This window comes from Anopheles stephensi, chromosome 3 (genome assembly GCF_013141755.1).
Source record: "Anopheles stephensi strain Indian chromosome 3, UCI_ANSTEP_V1.0, whole genome shotgun sequence".
NCBI classification, from domain to species: Eukaryota; Metazoa; Arthropoda; class Insecta; order Diptera; family Culicidae; genus Anopheles; species Anopheles stephensi.
The window spans coordinates 44,694,980-44,717,115 of record NC_050203.1 but is presented as its reverse complement, the minus strand read 5'-3'; the positions used below and the strand labels follow the sequence as shown (position 1 = coordinate 44,717,115).

Here is a 22,136-nt window from a genome sequence, read left to right as displayed (position 1 = left end):
ATCGCAAACTGATGGATGAAAATGAAAATGATTCACATTATTTGATACAAGTATTTAGAAAATCTGAATTTAAAAAAATGCAATGTAGAAAATTGGAAATGTTTGATACAGCTGGAAGCGTTTCCCAAGCGTTACGCTGAGTTTACGTTCGCTAGGTTGGCAGCACCGTGACAGCCCTGTCATTCGAAGGTTCTTTTCTGCACACGTTTTCGAAGGGAAACAAGCTGCTTGTGAATCTAAGCTAGTTGTCGGCCTGTAAAAATGAAGTAATTATCGTCCAAAACATGGCTTTCCATGTCGCATTGTGTGGTTTGCGGTACTAACGCTTCCTTTCATCTTCCAGGATCGGATTGTGTGCATTCAGCGGGTTCAAAATCTACCCCGCCAGCGGCAAGACTCTTGTCAAAGCCGATGGAAAGGTAAGTGTGATGGGAGGGAGGAATCCATCACCTGCCGCAGGGAGATGGCTTCGTCGGATGTTTTCATCAGCAAGATTTGCGATCGTTGTCCTTACGCCGGTCTGATGGTGTTGTTTTCAGACGTTCACTTTCCTGAACAAAAAATGTGAGCGTTCGTTCCTGATGAAGCGCAACCCGCGCAAGGTGAAGTGGACGGTGCTGTACCGCCGCAAGCACAAGAAGGGCATTGTGGAGGAAGCCGCCAAGAAGCGCACTCGCCGCACGCAGAAATTCCAGCGTGCCATCGTCGGCGCGTCGCTGTCGGAGATCATGGCCAAGAGGAACATGAAGCCCGAAGTACGCAAGGCCCAGCGCGAACAGGCTATTAAGTAAGTATCGTTGTTATGGATATACGATTCGCTGGTTCCGAACAGAGATACAGCCACTCTGCAGAACCTCCCAAGCGTATGCAAGTGGATTAGTGATTTCAATAACTCAACGTTTAATGGTTTTTTGTTTTTTTTTTTTATCTCAGGGCTGCCAAGGAGAAGAAGGCCAAGCAGACGGATAAGAAGCCGAAAGCCGCCGCTCAGACCAACCCTAAGCAGCAGAAGACGAAGGCCGCCAAGGTTGCACAGAAGGCTGCGCCACGCGTTGGAGGCAAGCGATAAGAAATGGGAATGTGCTTTCATTTTTTTCTCTTACCTCGGAACATTTTCCCGACGTGATGGTCGATGTTTGCGTGTCCCCAATATGCTTGTACCATCTAAGTTTGGTGACGGCAGGCGAACAGGTCGATATGTAATATTGGGAGTGTAAAATAAGAAAGCGCCACTCGTCGGCAATGGTGGTTCCAAAGGTGTTGTGTTGGACTTATTTGGGGATTTGGTGATCCATCGGGTTGCATTTAACAGAGTAGCTTGGAAGGAAAGAAATTCTGAGGGCTGAGTGTCGCTCCGGGTGCTCTACAAATCCCCGATATCGCGCACGACATAGTGCCTTCATCAGCCGATCCAATATCCTCGATATCTGCAGCGGAACTGTTTCAGACAACCGATAACAACCAGATTTAGAAATGGATGTAGTGAGGACTTTATTTTGTTCAAGAAGTAACGGTCGTACAGCTTGTTACATGGACTTCCACGCTACGTGACACGAAGACGATTAAATATATACACTTAGACAAAAAGACAATATTGCGAAATGTAAGACAAGAGGTAGAAATGCGTGTGGCCCATCCGATATCGATAACGATAGGCCCAAACTGAGTATGAGTACACAGGACACAATAATGGCTACTTTCACCATCGCTCACAATCTGATGCCAAGAGCCGGACGAAAGAAAAGTTGATCGATTACAGTGAACAGAAGTACTGAGCCAAAAGGAGGCAATGCAGACTCATTACAACTTACAGCTCATCCTTTGCTAACGCACCGCCAGACCGCAGAAACTGCAGCATGTCTTGGGCAGTTCGTTTACCTTCGTAGTTTTTCTGAAACTGCCCATTGGTGAAAAATTTAAGCGTCGGATAGCCTCGAATCTGGAATCGTTCTGCCGTTTTCGTGTGCACCGGTGCAGTCTAGAGCAGCCACCTTGGCGGCCACCTTTTCATCAGCCAACAGCTGTGCCACCATCGCAAAGTCGGGCTTCATGTGCTTACAGTGGCCACACCAAGGGGCGTAGAACATAATTAAAAGATTTGGTTGCTGTTTGGTCACTTCGTCGAAGTTGGCGTCCGTCAGAACGAGCATCTGGTCCACGCCGGGAAAGTCGCCGTACGGTTCAGCTACTTTGTCAGTCTTTGAGGGGGCGGCGGTGGGATCCTTAAGGTAGGCAATAAAATCAGTCTCCGTCCGGCCACCGTTATACTCCTGCACGGTTTTAAGATAGCTGAAATACTTAATCGTAGGATATCCGCGCACTTCGTAGCTTGAGCATACGGCACTGTGCCGTGTACAGTCGACCGCTGCCAGCTCGGTTTTTGGATCATCTCGGAAATGGTCGGCCGCTCGAGCAAACTCCGGCTTCGCTCGCTTACAGTGACCACACCCTGTAAAAGCGCAAGAGCATTAGCTTCAAATCAGACAAGGCAGATGCGATTATTCGATGACTTCTTACATGGTGCATAAAACATCACAAGCACATGCTTCTTTTTCTTCAGGAACGGTTTAAATGTTTCCTCATTCAGGTGCACGACCTCAGACGGTTCATCTTCCCACGGTGCTTCCGGCGCTGGGGGTGGTGGCGGTTCTGTTGGATTCTGTAACAACCAAAGATTAGCATCATGACGCGTTGGAACAACAAAAGGCAGTAAGTTGCCTTCCCACTTTTACCTGCATAAATTTAACAATCTTGTCGGCTTCGCGCACGTTGACGTCAAACTTGAATTCGCCATTGCTAAAATACTTTACGGTCGGGTACCCTTTCACACCGTACTGGTGGCCAATAGGTGCTTCCTTGGTCGCATCGAGCGCCGCTAGAACGCCGGGAATGTTTTTGGCTTTCATGATTTCGGCTGCCTTCTCGTATTCGGGCTTCATCTTCTTGCAATGGCCACACCACGGCGCGTAAAACATTACCAGCACGGATTTCTCATCCTTCAGCGCGGGTTCGAAATTTCCCTACCGTCAGGTGCACGATTTCAGACGAGCTTTCCGATGCCCAATCCGGTTCCTTCTGTTTCGCCGGCGGAGGAGCGGTCGGGTTTTTCATGAACGCTACAATTCCGGCTTTGTTGTTTTCGCCCTCGAACGTGTACTTCATGCGACCATTTCTAAAAGGGGAATAAAGCACCGTTACTTGCAAAAATCGATGCAAGGTGAAATCTGCCGTTGGCTAGGTACTCACTCGTAGTACAGCAATGTTGGGAAGCCGGTTATATTGTACTGCTTGCGAATGATGGAATTTTCGGGCCGATTCACATCGATCGCTGCCAGTACATATCGCCCTTTCAGTTCCGTAGCGGCTGCCGAAAACTCCGGCTTCAGCGTCTTGCAGAAACCACACCACGGAGCGTAAAACATCACCAGGGTCGGTTTTACTTCCTTTTTCAAAAATTTACCCAACGTCTAGAACAAAAATTGCTCATTGGTGTGCTGAAAATTGCTAGGCGGGAAGGCCAAGATAACATACCACCGCATCCGGAACGTGCAGCACGTCGACCCCGATTGGATCTTCCTCCCAGGGAAGATCCCCGGTAGGATCGCGCATGAAGTTCACCATACTGGTCGCCGATAGCTGTCGATCGTAGTCCTTGTGGAAATCGCCATCCTTGAAATGCTTCAGCGCAAAAGGGGCAGGTGCGGCTTTGAGTTTTTTGCAAATCTTTTTCACCTCCGAATTGTTGCAATCCAACAGCACCATCGTACCCTGACCCTTGACAGTGTGGGCAGCCTCCCGGAAGGACGCAAGCACAGCGTTGTTTTCCTTCATTCCTGCCACGAACAGTATCAACACATTGGTTTTGGTGCGAAACAGCTTCTTCAACTCTTTCATGTCCGTTATGTTGTCGATAACGGGGCTTTTTTGCGTTTTGGAATGCACTAAGCAGGTGCCAATAGCGGCAATCTGGAAATACATAAAAGCAACAAAGTGAGTTGGATTCGTTTCTTTGCTCCGTGGGCGAGACCGTAGGCGTCATCGCGTTTGACGAGAAAGAAACAGAACGAGCTGCACATTTTCAGCACTAGAATGCTGTACTTACAATAAATATAGAAACAGACAGCTTCATGTTGAAGATGCTGCGCGCTTCTGGCTAAACTTAACAAACAAGCCAACACCTGTGTGTTTATCAGCAGAACCTTAACCTAGGGAAACACTTTTCCTGATGAAATACCACATAGAGCCGGTTTTGCTGTTGTTGCTTGACGCAAAACGTCAACGGTGGCCATCTTTGTTTGCCAACGGCAAACTTTCCTGGAAGCATCTGACAGCCGTGAGTTGACAGCCAGCTGACTGCACTAATCAACCGAAGCGTTTGTGTGTGTGTGTGTGTGGTGGTAGTTTTGTTTTGGAATCATCATCGTCCATATTTTTCACTCGCTGTCTATTTTTAATGAAACATAAACATTTAATTGCTCATCTGTGCACAGTTCCCTAAACCCTTTTGCTGTGCCAGTTCGTTTCGCCTTTGCTTATATGTGTGTAGAATAAAGGTAAACGTTATTAGCGTATGAGTTAATCAGCACTTGGTGGCCTTCTTTCTTTGTTTTGCAATTCGAATGAAGGCAATTGTGCAGTGAAAATATTGGGCAGAAAGTTCCGTCCGTACCGATCGCTTGCGAATTGTAGAGTGATGTTCACGCTTTACTGCCTGGCCTCGTAAATTGATTCAGTGTTTAGTGAGTATACGTTTAGGAATTACATAAACGCAACTTGCTTGGATGGGCAAGAGTGAATCATGAGTAGTGTGTGTCTGTATGCATACTATGCTCGCTAGTGGTCTCATAAAGCGTACTGTGGGTGAATGAATCATATCGAACAGAAATTTGGTTGCCCTTGTGTGTTTATGCATGAACAACAACAATTACAACGAGCCTGCGAGCCGAGATCAGAAGATAAAAATGGATCCGACGCAGATCACGGCGCTGGCAAAGCTGCTGAAGGAAAGCGGTGATAAAGTGTTGAACTCGCAGTTCAAACTATCCCTATCAGGTAAGGGTTGAACGATTTGTTCGGCAGCAGTTGATAAGAAGATCGACCAGCGATCGTGCTAGCAGCGGTCAAGCGATCGCGTTGGAGCTTTTTTTCTCACGCAAACTCTCCGCCTCTCTTCACAGGATCGTTGCTCCGCGCACTGAACGACTCGTTCAGTTTGATCGTGGACAAAAATGAGATGCTTCCTCCCCAGAGCTTTCAGGTGGTGAAACCGAACAACGCCAAGTCGGACGTGTTTCGGGAGCTGCAGTTCGTGTACGATTTCGTCCAGAAAACCGTCATCCTGAGCCTGAACCAGTTCGTCAACGATGATCCGTATGAATTTGCGGTGGATATTAGCAAGTTTCGTAGCTTACGCACGCTCGAGGTGCAAAAGATTCCCATCAATCAAATCGTCGGGCTGCAGTATCTCCGCAGCCAGCTGCAGGATTTGACCTGCATGAGAAGCATTTCCGAGGTGGCGGATGTACTGGTCGGCTGCGGAGGGGACAAAGCCACCGACAAAAAACCATGGCGTTCACTGAGAAGCATAAACTTTGCTTACAATATGTTGGACTACGTGGACTGTTCGCTGGAGTACGCTTCGTGGCTTGAGGAGTTAAACTTAAGCCACAACCAGCTGGTAAATGTGTTCGCTTTACGAAGTCTTCCAAATTTGCGGGTGGTGAATCTTAGCTACAATCGTCTCAATCAAATCCCCGCCTTTCACATCGATGCAATGAGAAAAATCAAGGTTCTGCTGCTGTCGAACAACTTTCTAGAAGATCTGGATGGGCTGGCCTGTTTGTCGTGCAGCTTAAGTGAGCTGGATTTGTCCGGGAACTTCATCGTAGATCACGGCATCCTACTGCCGCTGAGCACACTGGTTGCGCTGCGCAGTGTAAATCTGCTGGAGAATCCGCTTGCATGCCATCCGAAGCACCGACAGGCCACAGCACGGTATCTCAATAAAGCAACGTCCCAGGTGAAGTTTACGCTGGATAACGAACCACTGTCACGATACGAAAAGACCCTCACCGGTAATTACGACAGTTACAAAGCAATACTCGTACCGAATGCAGTGACGGGCTCGAATTTAAACCTTAGTGGACGAAACACACCGGCCTCTAGCGCCACTACAATAGCTGCCGATGGGGATTATGATCTGCCCGGGGGAAGCTATAAGGGGCCCAATGATGAAAGAGGTAAGTTTTGTGGTTGAGAATGTGTGTGTTACAATGAATGAACATTGATTATTTGTGTTGCATTTTAACTAGACCAAATGAATCAATCCGTAATCAGCCAAAAGAAATTGCGAGTACGACGAGCGGTCATATCGGAAAGCGAGAACGAGGATTCAAACACAAGAAAATATTCAGTGGACGCTGGCAAAGTGATTGATTCTATGATAACAGGTCAGTATCGTGTAACAAATTCCAGTTGAAGATCCCATTAAAAAGAATTTGTTATTTAATAACCTGTTTGGCTTATTTCGCGTGGCTAGAGAGCAATCGTGAACATTTGGAGACGAAAAAAACGTTGGAAGAGCTTCGGAAACAATATGGAAGCGAATGGCTGCAAAGTCAAGCCGGTCACATAGTTAAGAACGTGATTGGCTTCGATCCTGGAATGGACAAGGAGTATGAAAGTGTGGCGCACTACCAGCGGACAAATAGTCAGCTCAGCCCACAGAGGCAAACGGACACACATAAAATAGAAGTGCATGTAGAACAAGAGCGTACCAGCACACCGATTGGTGACGAACGTGCGCTGTTTCATATACAAAACTTAAAAGAATCGCCCGTTCAAAAGGATTGTTTGTCGGACACCGGGAACACGAGCTCTGACTACAAAAGTGTTCCCAGTAACATCGGGGATACGAAGTACGAATCCGTGGACCAGAACACGGTAGGCACGAGCACAAAGGGATCGTTGAATTTAACGGATATCTACAAGAATCAAGAGGACGTTGATGAAGGTGAGACCATTTGTGATTAGTGTTGTAGATCCGACTGTGTAAAATTAAACCCCGTTTGTTCTAGAATCTGAGGTTGAAGATAACGAAGTATTGTATCATGTATCAACACGCGGCAATGGGTCAGATTTGTCGATCGTAGTCTCGGACAAGAGTATCAAGGAGAAGGATGTGGTTGGAAAGTAGGTGTTACGTTGCTGGAGTATTGTCTTACGTCGTTGGATTTTAACATGACCGTACGCTTCCTATTCCACAGAACAAAAACGCGCTGGGGTATCAAAACGTTGGAAGCTTGCGAACGATCCACTTCCTCACAGATAACACTAACGTTCGACACAATGAAACGTGATAAAAGGGAACGCGTATACGAGATGGATGCTCACGATTGCCAACTGTTGGAGAACCGACTTCGCAACATGTTGTCACAGCGTCCGCTGTCTGAAATGAACCAGCGCCTTTACAAATGTGTAGTATGCAATGCCAAATTTTCACGTGAAGTGAACGCCAAGCGTCTGTTCGATGGTACGCTATCGAGTTGAGATTGTTTGTAGCAAAATTACGATACAGTAGCCTAATGTACCTTGTTTCCATTTGCAGATCTACAATGTCCGGAATGTTTCGGTGGCTATTGTATTGAAATAAAGGAGCAGCAGCTAGAGAAGGATGCAGCAGTACCCGCCGCTGGTTCAGGCGTTGGTGAGAGCAGCAAAACATCATTTGCCCAACCTACGTTAGGTTCCAGCAGCGACGTCTCCAGCGCCGTACCCGGACCATCTGGTACACACATACTCGATTCTGCGATGATGCATAACAGTTCTTCAAAAAATAGCCTAGGTATGTAAGCACGCTGAATACTTCATGGTTAGCGTTCGAATCTTTATTGCATTTCGTGTCCCTTTGTTTTTGCTTTGGTAGCATTTTGTAGAATTTGATTTACCTTATTGTTAATTCGTTTTGCTAACAACTGTTGGTATCAGATGTACTTTTTCTTCTATTAGCAATCTCTTTAAACTCACAAATTCTGTTGCATATCTCTAACCAGATTGGCTTACAACAAAATGTAGTTCAACGTACGATAAGTTATCTAATGTCTTATTTGTCTGTTGTTTTTATTTTTAATTGCACGACTTGATGAACAACTTTCAACATTAAAACAAATGGAATTTGGTTGAAATTAACAACTGTAACAACATTTTCTGTGCGCTGTTTAATGATACTGACCGAACATTTGAAATGCGGTGTTTGTGCTTGTGTGTATGCAAATCTAGTGCACCCGGAAGTATGGAAATCACCGGTGAAAACTGATCAGAGTAAGCACACGATTAATAAATGCTATCACTTCATATAGTTGAATAATCATTTTTGAGATTCCGCAACACGATAGTGCTCTCTATTAAGCATGTTTGGTTCAATTCAGTTCAACAAAACTGGGAATTGCAGCACAGATAATTATATTTCCAAAAGTAACCATTTATTAGACACAGATGTTTTAACATTTTATCGACCTGTTCAGTAAAACTAGAGTGTTGTATTGCTTGACCTCAAATAGTAGTATTCAAAATCATAATCATTTGTATGTAGACTGGCATTTGAATTGTAGTGTTAGGAAATTAATTAAAAATCTAGTTATGAAATTGCCTTTTCCGAGTGTTGAATCAGCCTTTAACATCATTTATTATGTCTAAATTTGCTCAGAATCCAGTGAATCATTCAATGATTCTTCGTCGGTTTCGCGTATATCCCCTCCGGGAAGCTCGTGCGATTCGAACCAAAGCGTGGCGGGAAGCACCAATTCGGAACGTGACCGAGATGCCGATTTGCTGGGCAACGAAAGTGATATAGAAGTTCTGAGCAATCCTAGCCAAAGCAGCATTGAAGTGCTCGATCGAGGGTAAGTCTTGGTTTAGCGGCATATAATGAGCAAACGATTTGAGCGGATCGATACCATTGCCAGGTACCACCCCAGCAGGAAGGCTTCAGAAGAACGAGTCATTTCTGGCCTGGAAGCAATAAATATTAGCAGTGTGGATGCCGTGCGACAAAATCCGAGCGATAGTAAGGACGACGAAGACGTGGGTGCCAGCTTACGAACTAAGCTGGATGCAAGTTTGGATGAAACCTTGAAGCAAGCGTTCGGCGGCACTGCTAAAGAGAGCGTCAAGGATGATGGAACGATGGCAAAAAGTGCATACGCAGCAAAGCTTCAGACATCTCACGCGAACAAAAAAGCGTTCTTGGCGAACGTAAATTTGACGGAAAGCTCCAGTTCCGGCTCGGTAACCGATAGTGTGTGCACGGCCTATGAATCCAGCCAAGGAATATCATCGGATGGTTCGGTTTTGAAACAAGCCGCGAAGGAATCGGCGCTGGGAGAACACGCTCAATCGCAAGACCGATCGGTGGACGATCGTAAGGTGGCGAATGAAGCTGTACCGGCAAATAGTGGTGGTACATCGAAGGCCGACAGTTCCGTGCTTACCAGCGTGCTAGGGGGCTTGTTCCAGTCCACCAACATGCTCATGGCGAAAAATCCCAAAGGGAAATCTGAGGACAGTTTGCTGAAAAAGTTTTACGAACCGATACGGTACAGCTACAACGATTTTGCCAACGTCGATCATCGGTTAAAGCTGTACCTGTATCAGAATCTGTTTGAGGATGTTCACGAATCGCTGAAATGGCTCGTCTCGTGTGTGATTTTCGACGATAATCGTGTCGAAGAGTGGCCATCAGGTTTTGATGGATTGTTCATCATGTCGACCACCAAGTTCTACATTATGAAGAAAATTGCCGCTGAAAAGTAAGTGCCTGTTGCTGTAAGACATTTCGAATGTGAATAATGTTATGTTTTTGTCTTTCGATCCATCTGCAGCGATGATCCTTCAACGTGGCTGAAGAAACACCTTTCCGGGACGATAGATCGCGTTGGAATAGCTCAATCACTGCCATGGAAGATTGGAATAAAATTCATTATAAGTGCAATCGGGGGAGTTCACATCATACTGCAGGACATCCTTCGCACGGATAAGCTGATGTTGTTTTTTAACGGTAAGTCGGTAGCAGTTAATTCGTTTTCTTTGTCACATTTTACTGTAAAATATCGTTGCCTGCTTTACAGAAAACCCTCTGCCGCAGTATTGCACCGTCGATTACCAACCATCGGATTTGTTGAACGGAAAGTTGAAGAAAGCAGCGAAGGACGAGCAGGTGAAGATGGTAATGATAATCAACTTTTGCGACGTGCTAGTGCACGATGAGCTGGAGAGCGTGCAGCTGTCCACGCTGATAGTAACAGAGAGCCGCTTGATGCTGACGCCCGACATCAGGTGGTTGAACGAAAGCTCGGCCTATCCAGTGGAGCCCAAATTTTCTCAACTCATGACAAACGTTGTCGAGCTGGAGGATTTGAACGAGCTGTCGTGTCGACTGAACTATATGGACGAGCAAGAGGACAAGTATGAAACGTGGCGTCTGGACTTTGCTACACCGACGGCGAAAGAAAGCACCGTGAATACCATTTGTCATTTGTGGGAAAAAATCTTCGGCGTGCCTTTGGTGAACGATGTTACGGCAGCAGGCGACAGTAACAGTGACAAAAACAACGGCAATACGAAGAGTAACAAGTACGGTGTCAACAATAGTAGCAATATTCGCTAAGTATGTTTACTATAGTGTATTGAATGTACGTGAGCTGAAGGAGTGTAGCAATTGACGATATGACGGAGAGTAATAAAATAAAAGTGATATTAGCGATACGGCTCGTAAATAGTCTGTTCACTACATTTTGTTACTCATTATCACTTATTATAACTATTTCTTATTTATTGTTTTATAACTATTGATTTGACTTTCGGGTTTAAATACTGAACAATAAAGCGAGAATTGTTGAATAGCAAATATTCTGGAATTTTCATGCCTGGGTGACTTAATTTGATACGACAATCAATTTTATTATTTATTTATTAATTAATTATTACGGACTAACGACAAGCAATTTGTAAACACAAAAAATGCTAACAAATTTGCAATGATAAAATTTGTTACTTAAGGCGGCCTGCAGGTAGGTAGTTCATGGGTGTTTACGTTTAGATGTTTTGTTTACGCTTAGACGTCACACCATACTTGACGAAAGCTAGTTTCGTCAAGTTTTTGATAAACGAAATATTTCAAGGATACAGTGAGTAAGGATGAGTGTCGCTCGCGTGGGGGGCACTCAGAAAGTTTATAAATAGGGCAGAAAACACAATTATATCTCTCTTCGAATTTGGAATCTGAACACGACGCTTGGTAAATATTGCAACACACCTCGATCCGAAACTCCGCGAATTCTTCATGGTGCCGTGACCAGGATCCGACCAGAAGAACGAATCGGTGACTTCGATTTGCATTGCTTGTCGAACACGATGATGCAGATGAGCTCCTAACACGGCTGCGCACAGTTCCAGTCTTGGCAGCGTGACGCGTTTCAGTGGGGCCACTCGAGATTTTGATGCGAGCAAACTAACTCGAACGTGCCCCTGCTGGTCTTCACAACGTGCGTAAATACAGGCACCATACGCTACCTCTGACGCGTCTGCAAATGTATGGAATTGTATTTTGGAGTTTGGTAAGAGCACATACCTATCACGTTTGAAGTCAGCCAAATCTTTCCAATCATCATTAACAGCCTTCCATTTGTTATAGATGTGAACGGGAACCGGATCGTCCCATCCGATCTTCTGCAGCCACAATTCCTGCATGAGCAGCTTCGCACGTATAATGACCGGAGCGATCAATCCAAGGGGATCGAACATTCGGGCAATATTCGATAATATTGATCTCATGGTGATGGTGGTTGTATCGACTGCAGCTGGTGATTCGAAACACAACACGTCGAGTTCGGGTTTCCATATGATGCCAAGAGCCTTTACCTTCTCGTTTGGCACAAACTGCAGCGAGGATTGTGTACCGATATGCTCCGCTGGTAAACCGGAGAGCACTTCCAAACAATTTGAAGTCCACTTTCGGAGTTCGAACCCGCCCTTGGAGAGCAGATCCGATAGTTGCTGCCGAAGGCTCCGAGCTTCATCCACGCTGTTTGCTCCACCAATGAAGTCGTCAACGTAGAAATTGTGCTTAAGCGCAGGTGTGGCAAGTGGATAAGCTGCACCTTCATCTTCCGCAAGCTGCAACAGAGTACGAGTGGCCAAGAACGATGATGGAGACAAACCGTATGTCACGGTATTCAGCTCGTACAATTCCATAGGCGATTCCGGTGAGAATCGAAAAAAGATGCGAACTAAACGTCGATCATCAGGGTGCAGGACGATTTGCCGATACATTTTTGCTATATCAGCAACAACAGCGATTTTAAATGTGCAAAAACGTAGAACGATGTCTATTAGTTCATCCTGAACTATGGGTCCAACCCGCAACGTTTCATTCAGCGAATAACCAGTCGACGTTTTTGCCGAACCATCGAAAACTACTCGCGTGTACATGTTAGTACCGCGTGTTAGTTATTTTGTTATGACATTCTGTCATGGGGGGGAGTATGTTTACGTTTAGATGTTTTGTTTACGCTTAGACGTCACACCATACTTGACGAAAGCTAGTTTCGTCAAGTTTTTGATAAACGAAATATTTCAAGGATACAGTGAGTAAGGATGAGTGTCGCTCGCGTGGGGGGCACTCAGAAAGTTTATAAATAGGGCAGAAAACACAATTATATCTCTCTTCGAATTTGGAATCTGAACACGACGCTTGGTAAATATTGCAACACACCTCGATCCGAAACTCCGCGAATTCTTCAATGGGTTATAAAGGTTATAAAGTTTCTTGTATATTTAATAATACAAAATCTTATTAATTGTACTGTTTCGATAAATTTAATGTTGATAAGTATTCAACTGATCAGATGAATGTTCTGCAGATCAATGTTGTTCTATTGTCAGTGTTGGTAGCAAAACCGCACTGATACGGGTATGGTTCGACGCCTCTTGAATGATAATATAGGATCTCCATTCCCTACTCCGACTCAATGCGTCCACGGCGTACAGAACGGTAACATATTTCTCCAATAATCTGAGCTTGGGTACACGGGGAAACCCGACCCCTTGGAAGGATGGGTCATATGGCTAAATTGAGAGGGGGATGGGGGATGGCTAGCGTCTGTACTCCATGTTAGAGGTGGCTGGTTGTCCCTTTCTGTCTTGGCATCCCAAGGGACATTAAGCAAGAATGTGTAGGCCCTCCGACGAAACAGGAGCCACCCCAGGAAAAACAAAAAACAACGAACAGCCAACAACAGATAATACCGCACTGGACCAATCGATACAGACCCCCGCATGGAAAAAGGACTTACGATTGGAGGCTCAGAACCTGGAATTGCAGATCCCTTATATGTGACGGAAGCACCCGAATCCTGTTAGATGAGGTCCAGACCCGCGGCTTCGAGATAGTAACACTTCAGGAGGTGCGCTGGAAGGCATTGTACCCTTCAACTAGCCATGAGCGCTAGTACCGTAGCAACTGCACAATCTACCAAAGTGGTGGAGAAACGGTCTACCAAAGTGGTGAGCTCGGTACCACGTTCATGGTGCTAGGTGCTATGCAACAGCGAGTGATTGGATTGTGGCCTGTCAACGAACGAATGTGCAGGTTGAGGATTTGTGGCAGGTTCTCCAATCTGAGCATCAAAAATGTGTACAGTCCGCACCTTGGGAGCACCGATGACGAGAAGGAGCTCTTCTTTACGCAGCTGGAGAGGGAATACGACCACAAATGCCCACAACACGACGTCAAAATTGTCATCGGGGACTTTAATGCTCAGGTCGTACGGGAGGAGGCATTTAAATCGATGTTAGGAAGTTTCAGCGCCCACCAGCGGACAGACGACAACGGTCTCAGGCTTATCAATTTTGTCTCCTCCAAGCACATGAGCATTCGCAGCACCTTTTTCCAGCACGCACCTCGGTTCAGATATACCTGGAGATCACCACTTTAAACCTATTCCCAAATCGACCACATTCTAATAGACGGAAGGCACTTCTCGGATATTATCGACGTGAAAACATACAGAGGCGCAAACGTCGACTCGGACCATTTCCTGGTAATGGTAAAGCTGCGCCAGAAACTCTCCGTGGTCAACAACCAACGGAGCAAGCCTACCCCAAGGCTCAATCTGGATCGGCTGAAACGTGCTGATGTGGCGGAGGGGTATGCGGCAGCGCTCAGGGAAGCGCTTTCGGACGACAACACCGCAATGCCCCTGGAAGAACAATGGCGTAAGGTGGAACGAGCCATCAGCACCGCAGCCGAACTAAAAATGTGGCCACTTACCACGCAGACAACGGAAGGAATGGTTCAACGAAAAATGCACTCCTGCATTATCCGAGAAAAATGCAGCACGCGCCCTCATGCTACAGCATGAAACCCGTCAGATCGTGGAAAACTACAAACGACTGAAAAGACAGCAGACCTTGCTCTTCCACGAAAAGAAGCGCCGCTTCGAAGAGTTAGATGAACAGCTGCTGGAGGAGCTCTCTCAGTCGGGGGACATTCGCTCGTTTTACAGGAGGTTGAAAGAGGCACGGAGTGGATTTGCTCCTAAAACTGCGATGTGCCGGGACGCAGACGGAAATCTCCTGACAGACGAGCGAAAGGTGATCGAAACGTGAAAGTGCTACCTCCAGATGTGCCGAGAGCGCCAGATCCCTACGCATCACCTCTTTATCGACTTCAAGGCGGCCTACGATACCATAGATAGAAATGAGCTATGGAACATCATGCAGCGGCACCACTTTCCTGGAAAGTTGATCCGGTTGTTAAGGGCCACCATGAAAGTCGGAGTCGTTCGAAACTCACAAAGGCCTGAGGCAAGGGGACGGATTCTCCTGCCTACTGTTCAATATAGCCTAGGAAGGTGTCATACGAGGCGCGGGACTAGACAACGACATCCGTGGCACGATTCTCTATCGGTTTCTCCAATTTCTAGGCTTCGCGGACGACATAGACATCGTTGGCAAGACGACAGCGAAGATGTGTGAGGCGTACACCCGACTGAAACGTGAAGCAGCAAGAATTGGACTGACGATCAATGCGACGAAGACGAAATACCTACTTGCCGGGGGCTCTGATCGTAATAGAGCCCGAGTGGGAAGCAGCGTGTTAGTCTACGGCGACAACCTCGAGGTGGTAGAGGAGTTCTGCTATCTTGGGACTGTCGTTACTTGGGATAACGATGTCAGCAGCGAAATCCGGAGACACATTGTGCTGGGGAATCGTGCCTACTACGGCCTTCACCGTCTGCTGAGATCCAAAAGACTTCGAGACCGCACGAAATGTGAGATCTATCGCACACCGATTCGCCCGGTGGTCCTATACGGCCACGAGTCTTGGACCATCCGAGCGGAGGATGCAAACGCTCTGGGCGTGTTCGAGCGACACTTCCTACGGACCATCTTTGGCGGTGTGTTCGAGCATGGAGTGTGGAGGAAAAGGATGAACCACGAGCTTGCTAAGCTATAGGCGAACCGGACATCCTGACGGTGGCGAAGACTGGCAGGACACGATGGCTGGGGCATGTTATGAGGATGCCGGACTCATGCCCCGCCAAGAAGATATTCGTCAGCGACCCGCAGTTCCGCACGAGGCGTCGGGGAGCACAGCGAGGTCGTTGGCTGGATCAGGTGAAGGGAGACCTGTCGGAGATTGGATGCCTACACGGATGGGAAGCTGCAGCCAGGGATCGAGTTTCCTGGAAATCTATTGTTGACCAGGCCATGTCACGACGACGTGCTCTTTAAAAGAGTAGGCCAACTTGATGATGATTCATCACATCACAAGGCGGTCGAACAATTTTTACGGCACTCGGTACAATAAACTAACATTACTGTGAAGTACCAGGCAGCTCCATGCTTATGGTACAAAGTACCAGGCGCCTCCTTGAAACTCGGCACTATGATCTTTCTAATTTCTGAAAATGCTTTTTTTTGTAATTAATTTTGCTAGATCTGCGTGTGTGATTTCAAATTTCAAAGAGTTGTGAAATTAGACAGAGGCGAGAGCACTACACGACACGGTTTGCCATACAAGTTTGTCAGTGAAATGTGAATGATTACCTCTCCGGAAATTGCTTCTAGACTATGGCTGTAGCTGGCGGCACTATTACACGCGTAACTTTGGCACTAAAACGTGTGTAGTCCATCGTGTGTAGACATCGGACGAACACCAAACGTGTCTCTTGCCTAGAAAGGCTTGTTTCAGCAGATGTATCACTGGTTCAAATTACCGTTCGAGATAGTGTGTGCTACCTGGTTTGATTGGCGATACCGTGTTCAATGAGAAATGGAACTGTAGGAACTCATGATGTGATTTTGAACCGGAAGTAGGGTGTTTGAAATCTGCATTCGATGAAAGCGACAATACAAGGTACGATAGTACGATGACGTCAAGCTGTAATCGATAGCATTCCTGACCATTTTTGTAGTGGACAGTGCCTTCCAAATAAGATACGACTTTTTCTAGAAAATCTGTTTAAAATCAGTTTTTCTGAGTGAATGCAAAAATTTTAAAATTATTTTTTGAAATTACTTGTTAGAAAATTATTAACACATAAATTAGAACATCTGCATCGACAGCATTGCTTTCCATCTGATACTAAAACTGTGCACGAAAAATCAGGTTAAGAGTGATAATTAGATTTTAAATAGTAATTAAAAGTTGACTGCGGCCGACAGTGGGCGCACATCATACTGCTCGCTTGCTGGCTGGCCTGTGTGCCCGCTGTAAGGCATTATCACTAAAAGGTGTGCATAAGTGCAGTTCCCGACTAAGTCACCTTTGCTTCCGGTGTCGACCAGCCGGAGGGATATGAGACGATGTGTTATTTAGCCGCAGCTTCTCGGTACGGTAACGGAAACCAGACCAAATGATCCGAGACCAAACGATCATCGCCAGAAAAATCAAGGGGAACGGTTAGAAACTGAGGTGGGGACGATGTCCGGACCACAGCGAGTCGTTGCATGGACTCGAAGTTCGGTAACTTCAGTTTTCAGTTCAGGCAGCGGCACATGTGTGCTATTTGCTGCCGGCTATGGTGCTGCAGTGTCACATTGGTCTCATCAGCAACGCAGGAAGCGCTCGAGCATAATAAAATAATAAATAGCATCGTCCACAGACAGGAGGATTTGGTTTCGGTTCGGACCGTGATGGAAGACACAGGACTCCCCAAAGTGTTGTATGCTAGACGACCACATTGTAATGGTGGTTTGTTGGCCAATCGTCACCATTAAAGGTGCAATGGGAGGGGGAGAGGACAGTGCAGTGGGCTTCTGCCGACTGGAATGGAAAAACTGTGCGATGACTCCAAGCACTGTGTCAGACATACGGAACATAGTGACAATTAAATATAACATGAGTTTAGCAAACCCAATAAGCTAAGACAATTCACAGCCCGAGATTATCTGCCACCTGAGAGGTATAAACTTTGATTAGATCCTGTTGGTTCATAGCGAGGAGAAAGCTTCTCCCTGTTGATGCTTATCAGAAAGACAAACTAGTTATAAATGCAAATCTTTATTTACAATACGTCATTGCTGAGGTTGAAGTGCTATAGAATAATTAAAAAAAAACAAAGAGTCAAACAATACACAGCCGATTGACTATCCAGCTCCATACAGGGCAACCGATTCTTAACTAAAACGTGCTAGTAAAACATATTAACTAGTATATTAATACTAGTACGTACTTTTGCAGATTTTTTTTTGTAAGAATTAAACATTATTTGAATTTATTCATATTTATAATTATTTTGTGAAATACATTTGTACTTATTTATAGGTTTCCTTCTTTCACTAAAAGTTTACACTATGGGTTTGACGTAAGGTCATAATCATTTGAGCGTGTTGTTACTAAACAATTTTCTTGATTGGAATACAACCATAAGGTGGGAGGATATCCTTCATGTAAGGAAAGTTTCCTATGCTAACTTATTTGACATAAAACCATAAACTAAAACTTTAAACTAACATAAAGAATGAATCAGTTCTTTTAGTTCATTTCTATCTAACTTAAGGATTTATTGGATTATGTAGGATACTATTTACAGGGTGGGAGGTTTTTAAAGGAAAGGAAAACTGGAATAAGAAAAGGCATATGATGGTGAGGGAAGAGAGTGAATAAATTATACAAACAATTGCTGTATTATTGGTGAACAGGATGTCAGACACGATGAGCGTAGACGAACTAAGTCTTGCCTGATTCTGTTTTTAATTAACGCAGGGAATCTATTTGGGAGGTTATTTATCATTTTTAGAAATTTGTTTTGCACTCTTTGTATTGATTTTAGGTTATTGGGAAAGCAAAAGCCCCATACATTTGACCCATAGGTAATTGTTGGAAGTATTATCTGTTTGAAAATTACCATCTTACTGAACAAAGAGAGAGAGGGTCTACGTTTTATTAGTGGGTAGAGACTCATCAGTAGACCTAATGTTTTTGTTTTTATTGTGTGAGTATGTTCTTTGAAGGACAATTTTCTGTCAAAGATTATAAAGGGGAAAAAAGTGGCTTGAGTCTTAGAGCTATTATCTATAATTTTCCAGTCCCTAAGATATTTTGTGTATTTGTCTAGTCCTTTTTGCAAGCCCAGATACAGTCGTGAAAGGAATATATGTGAGAAAAATAAGGCACTATCATCAGCATAGAGTGAGAGATGAGTGTTTCTATCCAGCGAAAGTACAGGAGAGGGCTTAAAACACTTCCCAGTGGTACTCCAGCACAATTGCTGCAGGGATCTGAGTGTATCGGTCCTAGATATACCGTCGATGTTCTGTTGCACAAGTAGCTTTGTACAATCTTCACTATTTACATAGGAAACACTTGTATCCTGTGTTTATGTAGTAGACCATGATGCCATACATTGTCAAAAGCTTTCTGAATGTCCAATAGCGCCATTTTCACTCTCTTTTGCTTTTTTATAAGGTTCACTACCCTTTGTAACCGGTGGGGTGGCCCTTTTTAAATCCAAACTGCACTTCAGCCAGGGTATTATATTAAATAAAATAATGCACCATCCTGATATGTATTACTCTCTCAAAGATCTTACTTAAAGTACAAAGGAGAGAGATTGGCCTGTAGCTGGTGCCGAGACAAGGATCTTTTCCTGGTTTCCTTATTGGTACCACTTTAGCAAATTTCCAATGCTGTGGAAAATGCCCTAACACAATGCATTTGTTGAAGATATTGGTTAACAGGGTGCTCGTTCTATTACCAACATGTTTGAGGGTAATATTAAACATGTTGTCATAGCCTGGAGCCTTAAAATCAGCACTATATTTAATGAGCCTATGAACCTCTTGTGTAGTGACTCTGTCTTCTTCTTCCTTGGGACTTCAACATCGAGAGGTCTCGGCCTGCCATTTCCGGCTTTCTGTGACTTAATTTTACCTGTAGTAAAGTAGTCAGCCCTACGTATGGCGAGGCGGTCTGGATGGGATTTGAACGCCGGTCCTGCCGTTTGAAGGCTGGCGCCGGTATCGAATCGGCCACCGGACCACCCTCTGTCTACATCTAACAAAGATGGAGGTGAGTCAGAAATTTCCTGAACACTGTTGAAGACAGCTTCTTCAAATGGGCTCAAAACTCTATGGGATTGGGCAAAGTGTGATGCAAGCATACGTACTTTTTCTTCTGGAGTAAAATATGTTGTGTTATTCTCTCTAAAAGGGGTGATATGTTTAGGTTTGGTTTTCAAAACGTTAGCAATGCGCCATAAGGGCCCTGATTTCTAATCTTTTCTGAAAACTGTTAAGTTTTAATATTGTTAAGGCTGTTTTCTATCAATTAGGCCATTTGCCTCAATGCGGAATAAAAGGCCCTATCACCGGTTCTTTGGAATTGTCTTCGTAATGAATTCTTTTGCTTGATAGAGTTTTTAGTACATTCATCTAATTTTACAAGATTTGTGTGGATCTTAACCATAGGGACGCATGTACTTACTGTTTCTTTAATGCGGTTTTCTAGGCATGAGAGGGCAGCGTCAATGTCGTCAGTAGTATCAAGTTGCGGGTTGGAGCTGGTGTTTTCTTCGATTAGACGATGAAAAGTGGTCCAAACTGTCTCGCGATAGTTTGGCCGTTGCCACATGATCTGCGACCCTTGCACACCAATGTTCAATGTCACAGGAAGATGGTCTGATGAGAGTGCCATGATGGTGTTTGGTGTATCGATTCTATCAAACATATTTGATAGAAACAGGTTCAGCGTTGACTCAATCCTTCCACAGATGTAGGTTGGATGGTAGGGAAAGGAGATAGTGAAATTCCTTGTTTGAGCAGTTGGCCGTTTTTGTTTTTCCGCAGATCCAGAACTTCAGCCTTTTCTTGAAGATGGAGCGCGCATTCCAGGTAGTAACTTTAGAAGCTATTTGGGAGCTCATCGATTATCATTTTTACTAGCATCAGAATATGCCGTTCTCTGGGATGCTGTTTTGTGATTTGTTGAAATTTACCCCAGAGGCGAATTATGAGACCAAAGAGCATCATATGGTTTGTCTTGTCATCATTTACCAAGTCTTCAGCAAGGGTTGATCGCAAACGATCGAGTTTTTCCTGTGCTGGCTGTCGAGGAGTTTTTGGAGGTTCCGCATGGGGGGGGGGGGGGATGTATCCATTGCTTCGGAACTAATGTTTTGTTGGGACCGAAGAGATTTCTGCTTTTGTTGTGATTGCTGATTTTGCATCTGCTTCAGTATTTGAAGGCTCTGGTCGTTGGAACAGCCTGCTGATGTCTTCGGATGTTCAGGGAGTTGATGCTGAATTTGCTGCTGCGTCGGTACAATTGTTGGCTGATGGACTGGTAGTTGTTTGATGGTACACGGGCACCCAGGACAGGAGCATTGATGAACAATGGGTACCTGTATTTGTGTGGGTTGACTGATCCAGTGGAGAGGTTTAGCCCAGGCAGAAACCTTTGACACTGGATGACCTTATTGCGTCTAGGCTGATATTTGCTACAATTAATTTATGTGTAGTTTATATGTGGGATGGTTTGAAGCATCTCCATGTTTGTGTGTCCTCTAGAGAACGAAATCACAAATGCTTTCGAAGGCTTGGACCGTGATCCATCGATTTTCAGCTCACGAACAAGCTTTTGCTCTTTTAATAAGTCCGAGACGAGGTCGGTGGTGCCAAATCTCAAGCCTTTCAATACGACTTGGAACATTTTATCCGCCGCAAAATCATGAGAGAAGAACTCCCGTTTAAGGTCATTGAGAAGAGTTTTCTTGGCAGTGTAGTCCCGTCTAGTACTGCATATTATTATGCAGAAGTTTCCTGCATTTAAGTTAAGCCTAAGGCAAAATATCAGGGAGAAATTGCCTAACGGTAATTGTTTGTGTTTTATTTGTTAACTTTTTGTAAATTTGTATGGCAATACGGCTGCTTCTTCTGCCGAGGTACTACACCCCTGAATTCTGGCTTTACCTGTAGCTTGACAGTCAGTTTTGCGTACGGGGAAGCGGGCTACACGGGATTTGAATTCCGGTCCTGTCGTTTGACAACCGGACCGTTGCTGATTAATTTTCTTATCTCCTTAATAAAATATAATGAATTAAAACTCGTCGTCTTTCCTAAATGCTGTCCTACATTTGTGCAAGTCTGTACCTCTTTATACTTTGTTCGACAAGATGTTCTGAAGCATGCTTTACATCGCAAATGAAGGTTGTTGATCGGACACAACCTATCATAACTTGTATAGCCTAGTTTTGTAAACGTTGACTCTCTTCTCATTTATGTGGGAAAAAATAATTGTTGAACTTGAGGCACAATTAATGATTTGTAAAGTTCGATCTTAACAAACAAACACAAGTCGTGTACGTGCTGTTTGATATAGAAAATAATTTTAAAATCAAGTTTTAAGGTCAAGCTGTTCTTCGATACATGAACAAAAATGTATGTCTTAAACGACATTCGTGTGCAGTGCAATGAAAACTCTACAGACATTTGCGCAAACACCATGAACAAAATTTGGACCGAGTTCACCCGGAATAAAGTGCCCTTTCACCGTTTGTAGAAGGAAATGTCTCCAGTCCGATGTGAATTGTATTTTGTTTTGTAATCTAGTTTTAAGCAATACGGTCAGACCGTAC

At 44.8% G+C, this 22,136-nt stretch overlaps 3 protein-coding genes across 4 annotated transcripts; 2 read left to right on the top strand and 1 right to left on the bottom strand.

The window, feature by feature from the left end:
* The first annotated feature begins 135 nt into the window (after positions 1–135).
* LOC118511047 (60S ribosomal protein L24) lies at positions 136–1,256 on the top strand. The gene is made up of 4 exons (XM_036053645.1): positions 136–266; positions 344–419; positions 540–787; positions 934–1,256. The coding sequence occupies exons 1-4, from the start codon at positions 262–264 to the stop codon at positions 1,067–1,069; spliced, it is 465 nt and encodes a 154-aa protein (XP_035909538.1). The 5' UTR covers positions 136–261; the 3' UTR covers positions 1,070–1,256.
* A 210-nt stretch (positions 1,257–1,466) lies between these two features.
* LOC118511040 (protein disulfide-isomerase A5) lies at positions 1,467–4,278 on the bottom strand. The gene is given in 8 exon segments (XM_036053634.1): positions 1,467–1,969; positions 1,971–2,449; positions 2,518–2,659; positions 2,733–3,020; positions 3,022–3,172; positions 3,247–3,467; positions 3,532–3,966; positions 4,103–4,278. Coding segments are annotated over 8 exon segments (1,905 nt in total). The 5' UTR covers positions 4,130–4,278; the 3' UTR covers positions 1,467–1,807.
* A 105-nt stretch (positions 4,279–4,383) lies between these two features.
* Positions 4,384–10,903, top strand: LOC118511039. Of its 2 annotated transcripts, XM_036053632.1 has the most exons (12): positions 4,384–5,052; positions 5,178–6,239; positions 6,312–6,449; positions 6,539–7,012; positions 7,077–7,191; positions 7,266–7,531; positions 7,607–7,843; positions 8,278–8,319; positions 8,705–8,900; positions 8,964–9,806; positions 9,879–10,054; positions 10,125–10,903. In XM_036053632.1, exons 1-12 carry the CDS (start codon positions 4,911–4,913, stop codon positions 10,661–10,663), a joined length of 4,230 nt encoding a protein of 1,409 aa, XP_035909525.1. In that variant the 5' UTR covers positions 4,384–4,910; the 3' UTR covers positions 10,664–10,903. The 2 variants fall into 2 exon arrangements, with proteins under 2 accessions (XP_035909525.1, XP_035909526.1); XM_036053633.1 differs by lacking the exon at positions 8,278–8,319 and having other exon boundaries at positions 10,125–10,772.
* The last annotated feature ends 11,233 nt before the right edge of the window (positions 10,904–22,136 follow it).

Excerpts from the sequence above, each read along its gene's own strand:
- LOC118511047 (XM_036053645.1), top strand. Across the intron at positions 420-539 it reads TTGTCAAAGCCGATGGAAAG|ACGTTCACTTTCCTGAACAA; the intron begins GTAAGTGTGATG and ends TGTTGTTTTCAG. Across the intron at positions 788-933 it reads CAGCGCGAACAGGCTATTAA|GGCTGCCAAGGAGAAGAAGG; the intron begins GTAAGTATCGTT and ends TTTTTATCTCAG.
- LOC118511039 (XM_036053632.1), top strand. The coding sequence starts at position 4,911 with ATGAACAACAACAATTACAACGAGCCTGCGAGCCGAGATCAGAAGATA. Across the intron at positions 6,240-6,311 it reads GGGGCCCAATGATGAAAGAG|ACCAAATGAATCAATCCGTA; the intron begins GTAAGTTTTGTG and ends CATTTTAACTAG. Across the intron at positions 8,901-8,963 it reads ATTGAAGTGCTCGATCGAGG|GTACCACCCCAGCAGGAAGG; the intron begins GTAAGTCTTGGT and ends TACCATTGCCAG.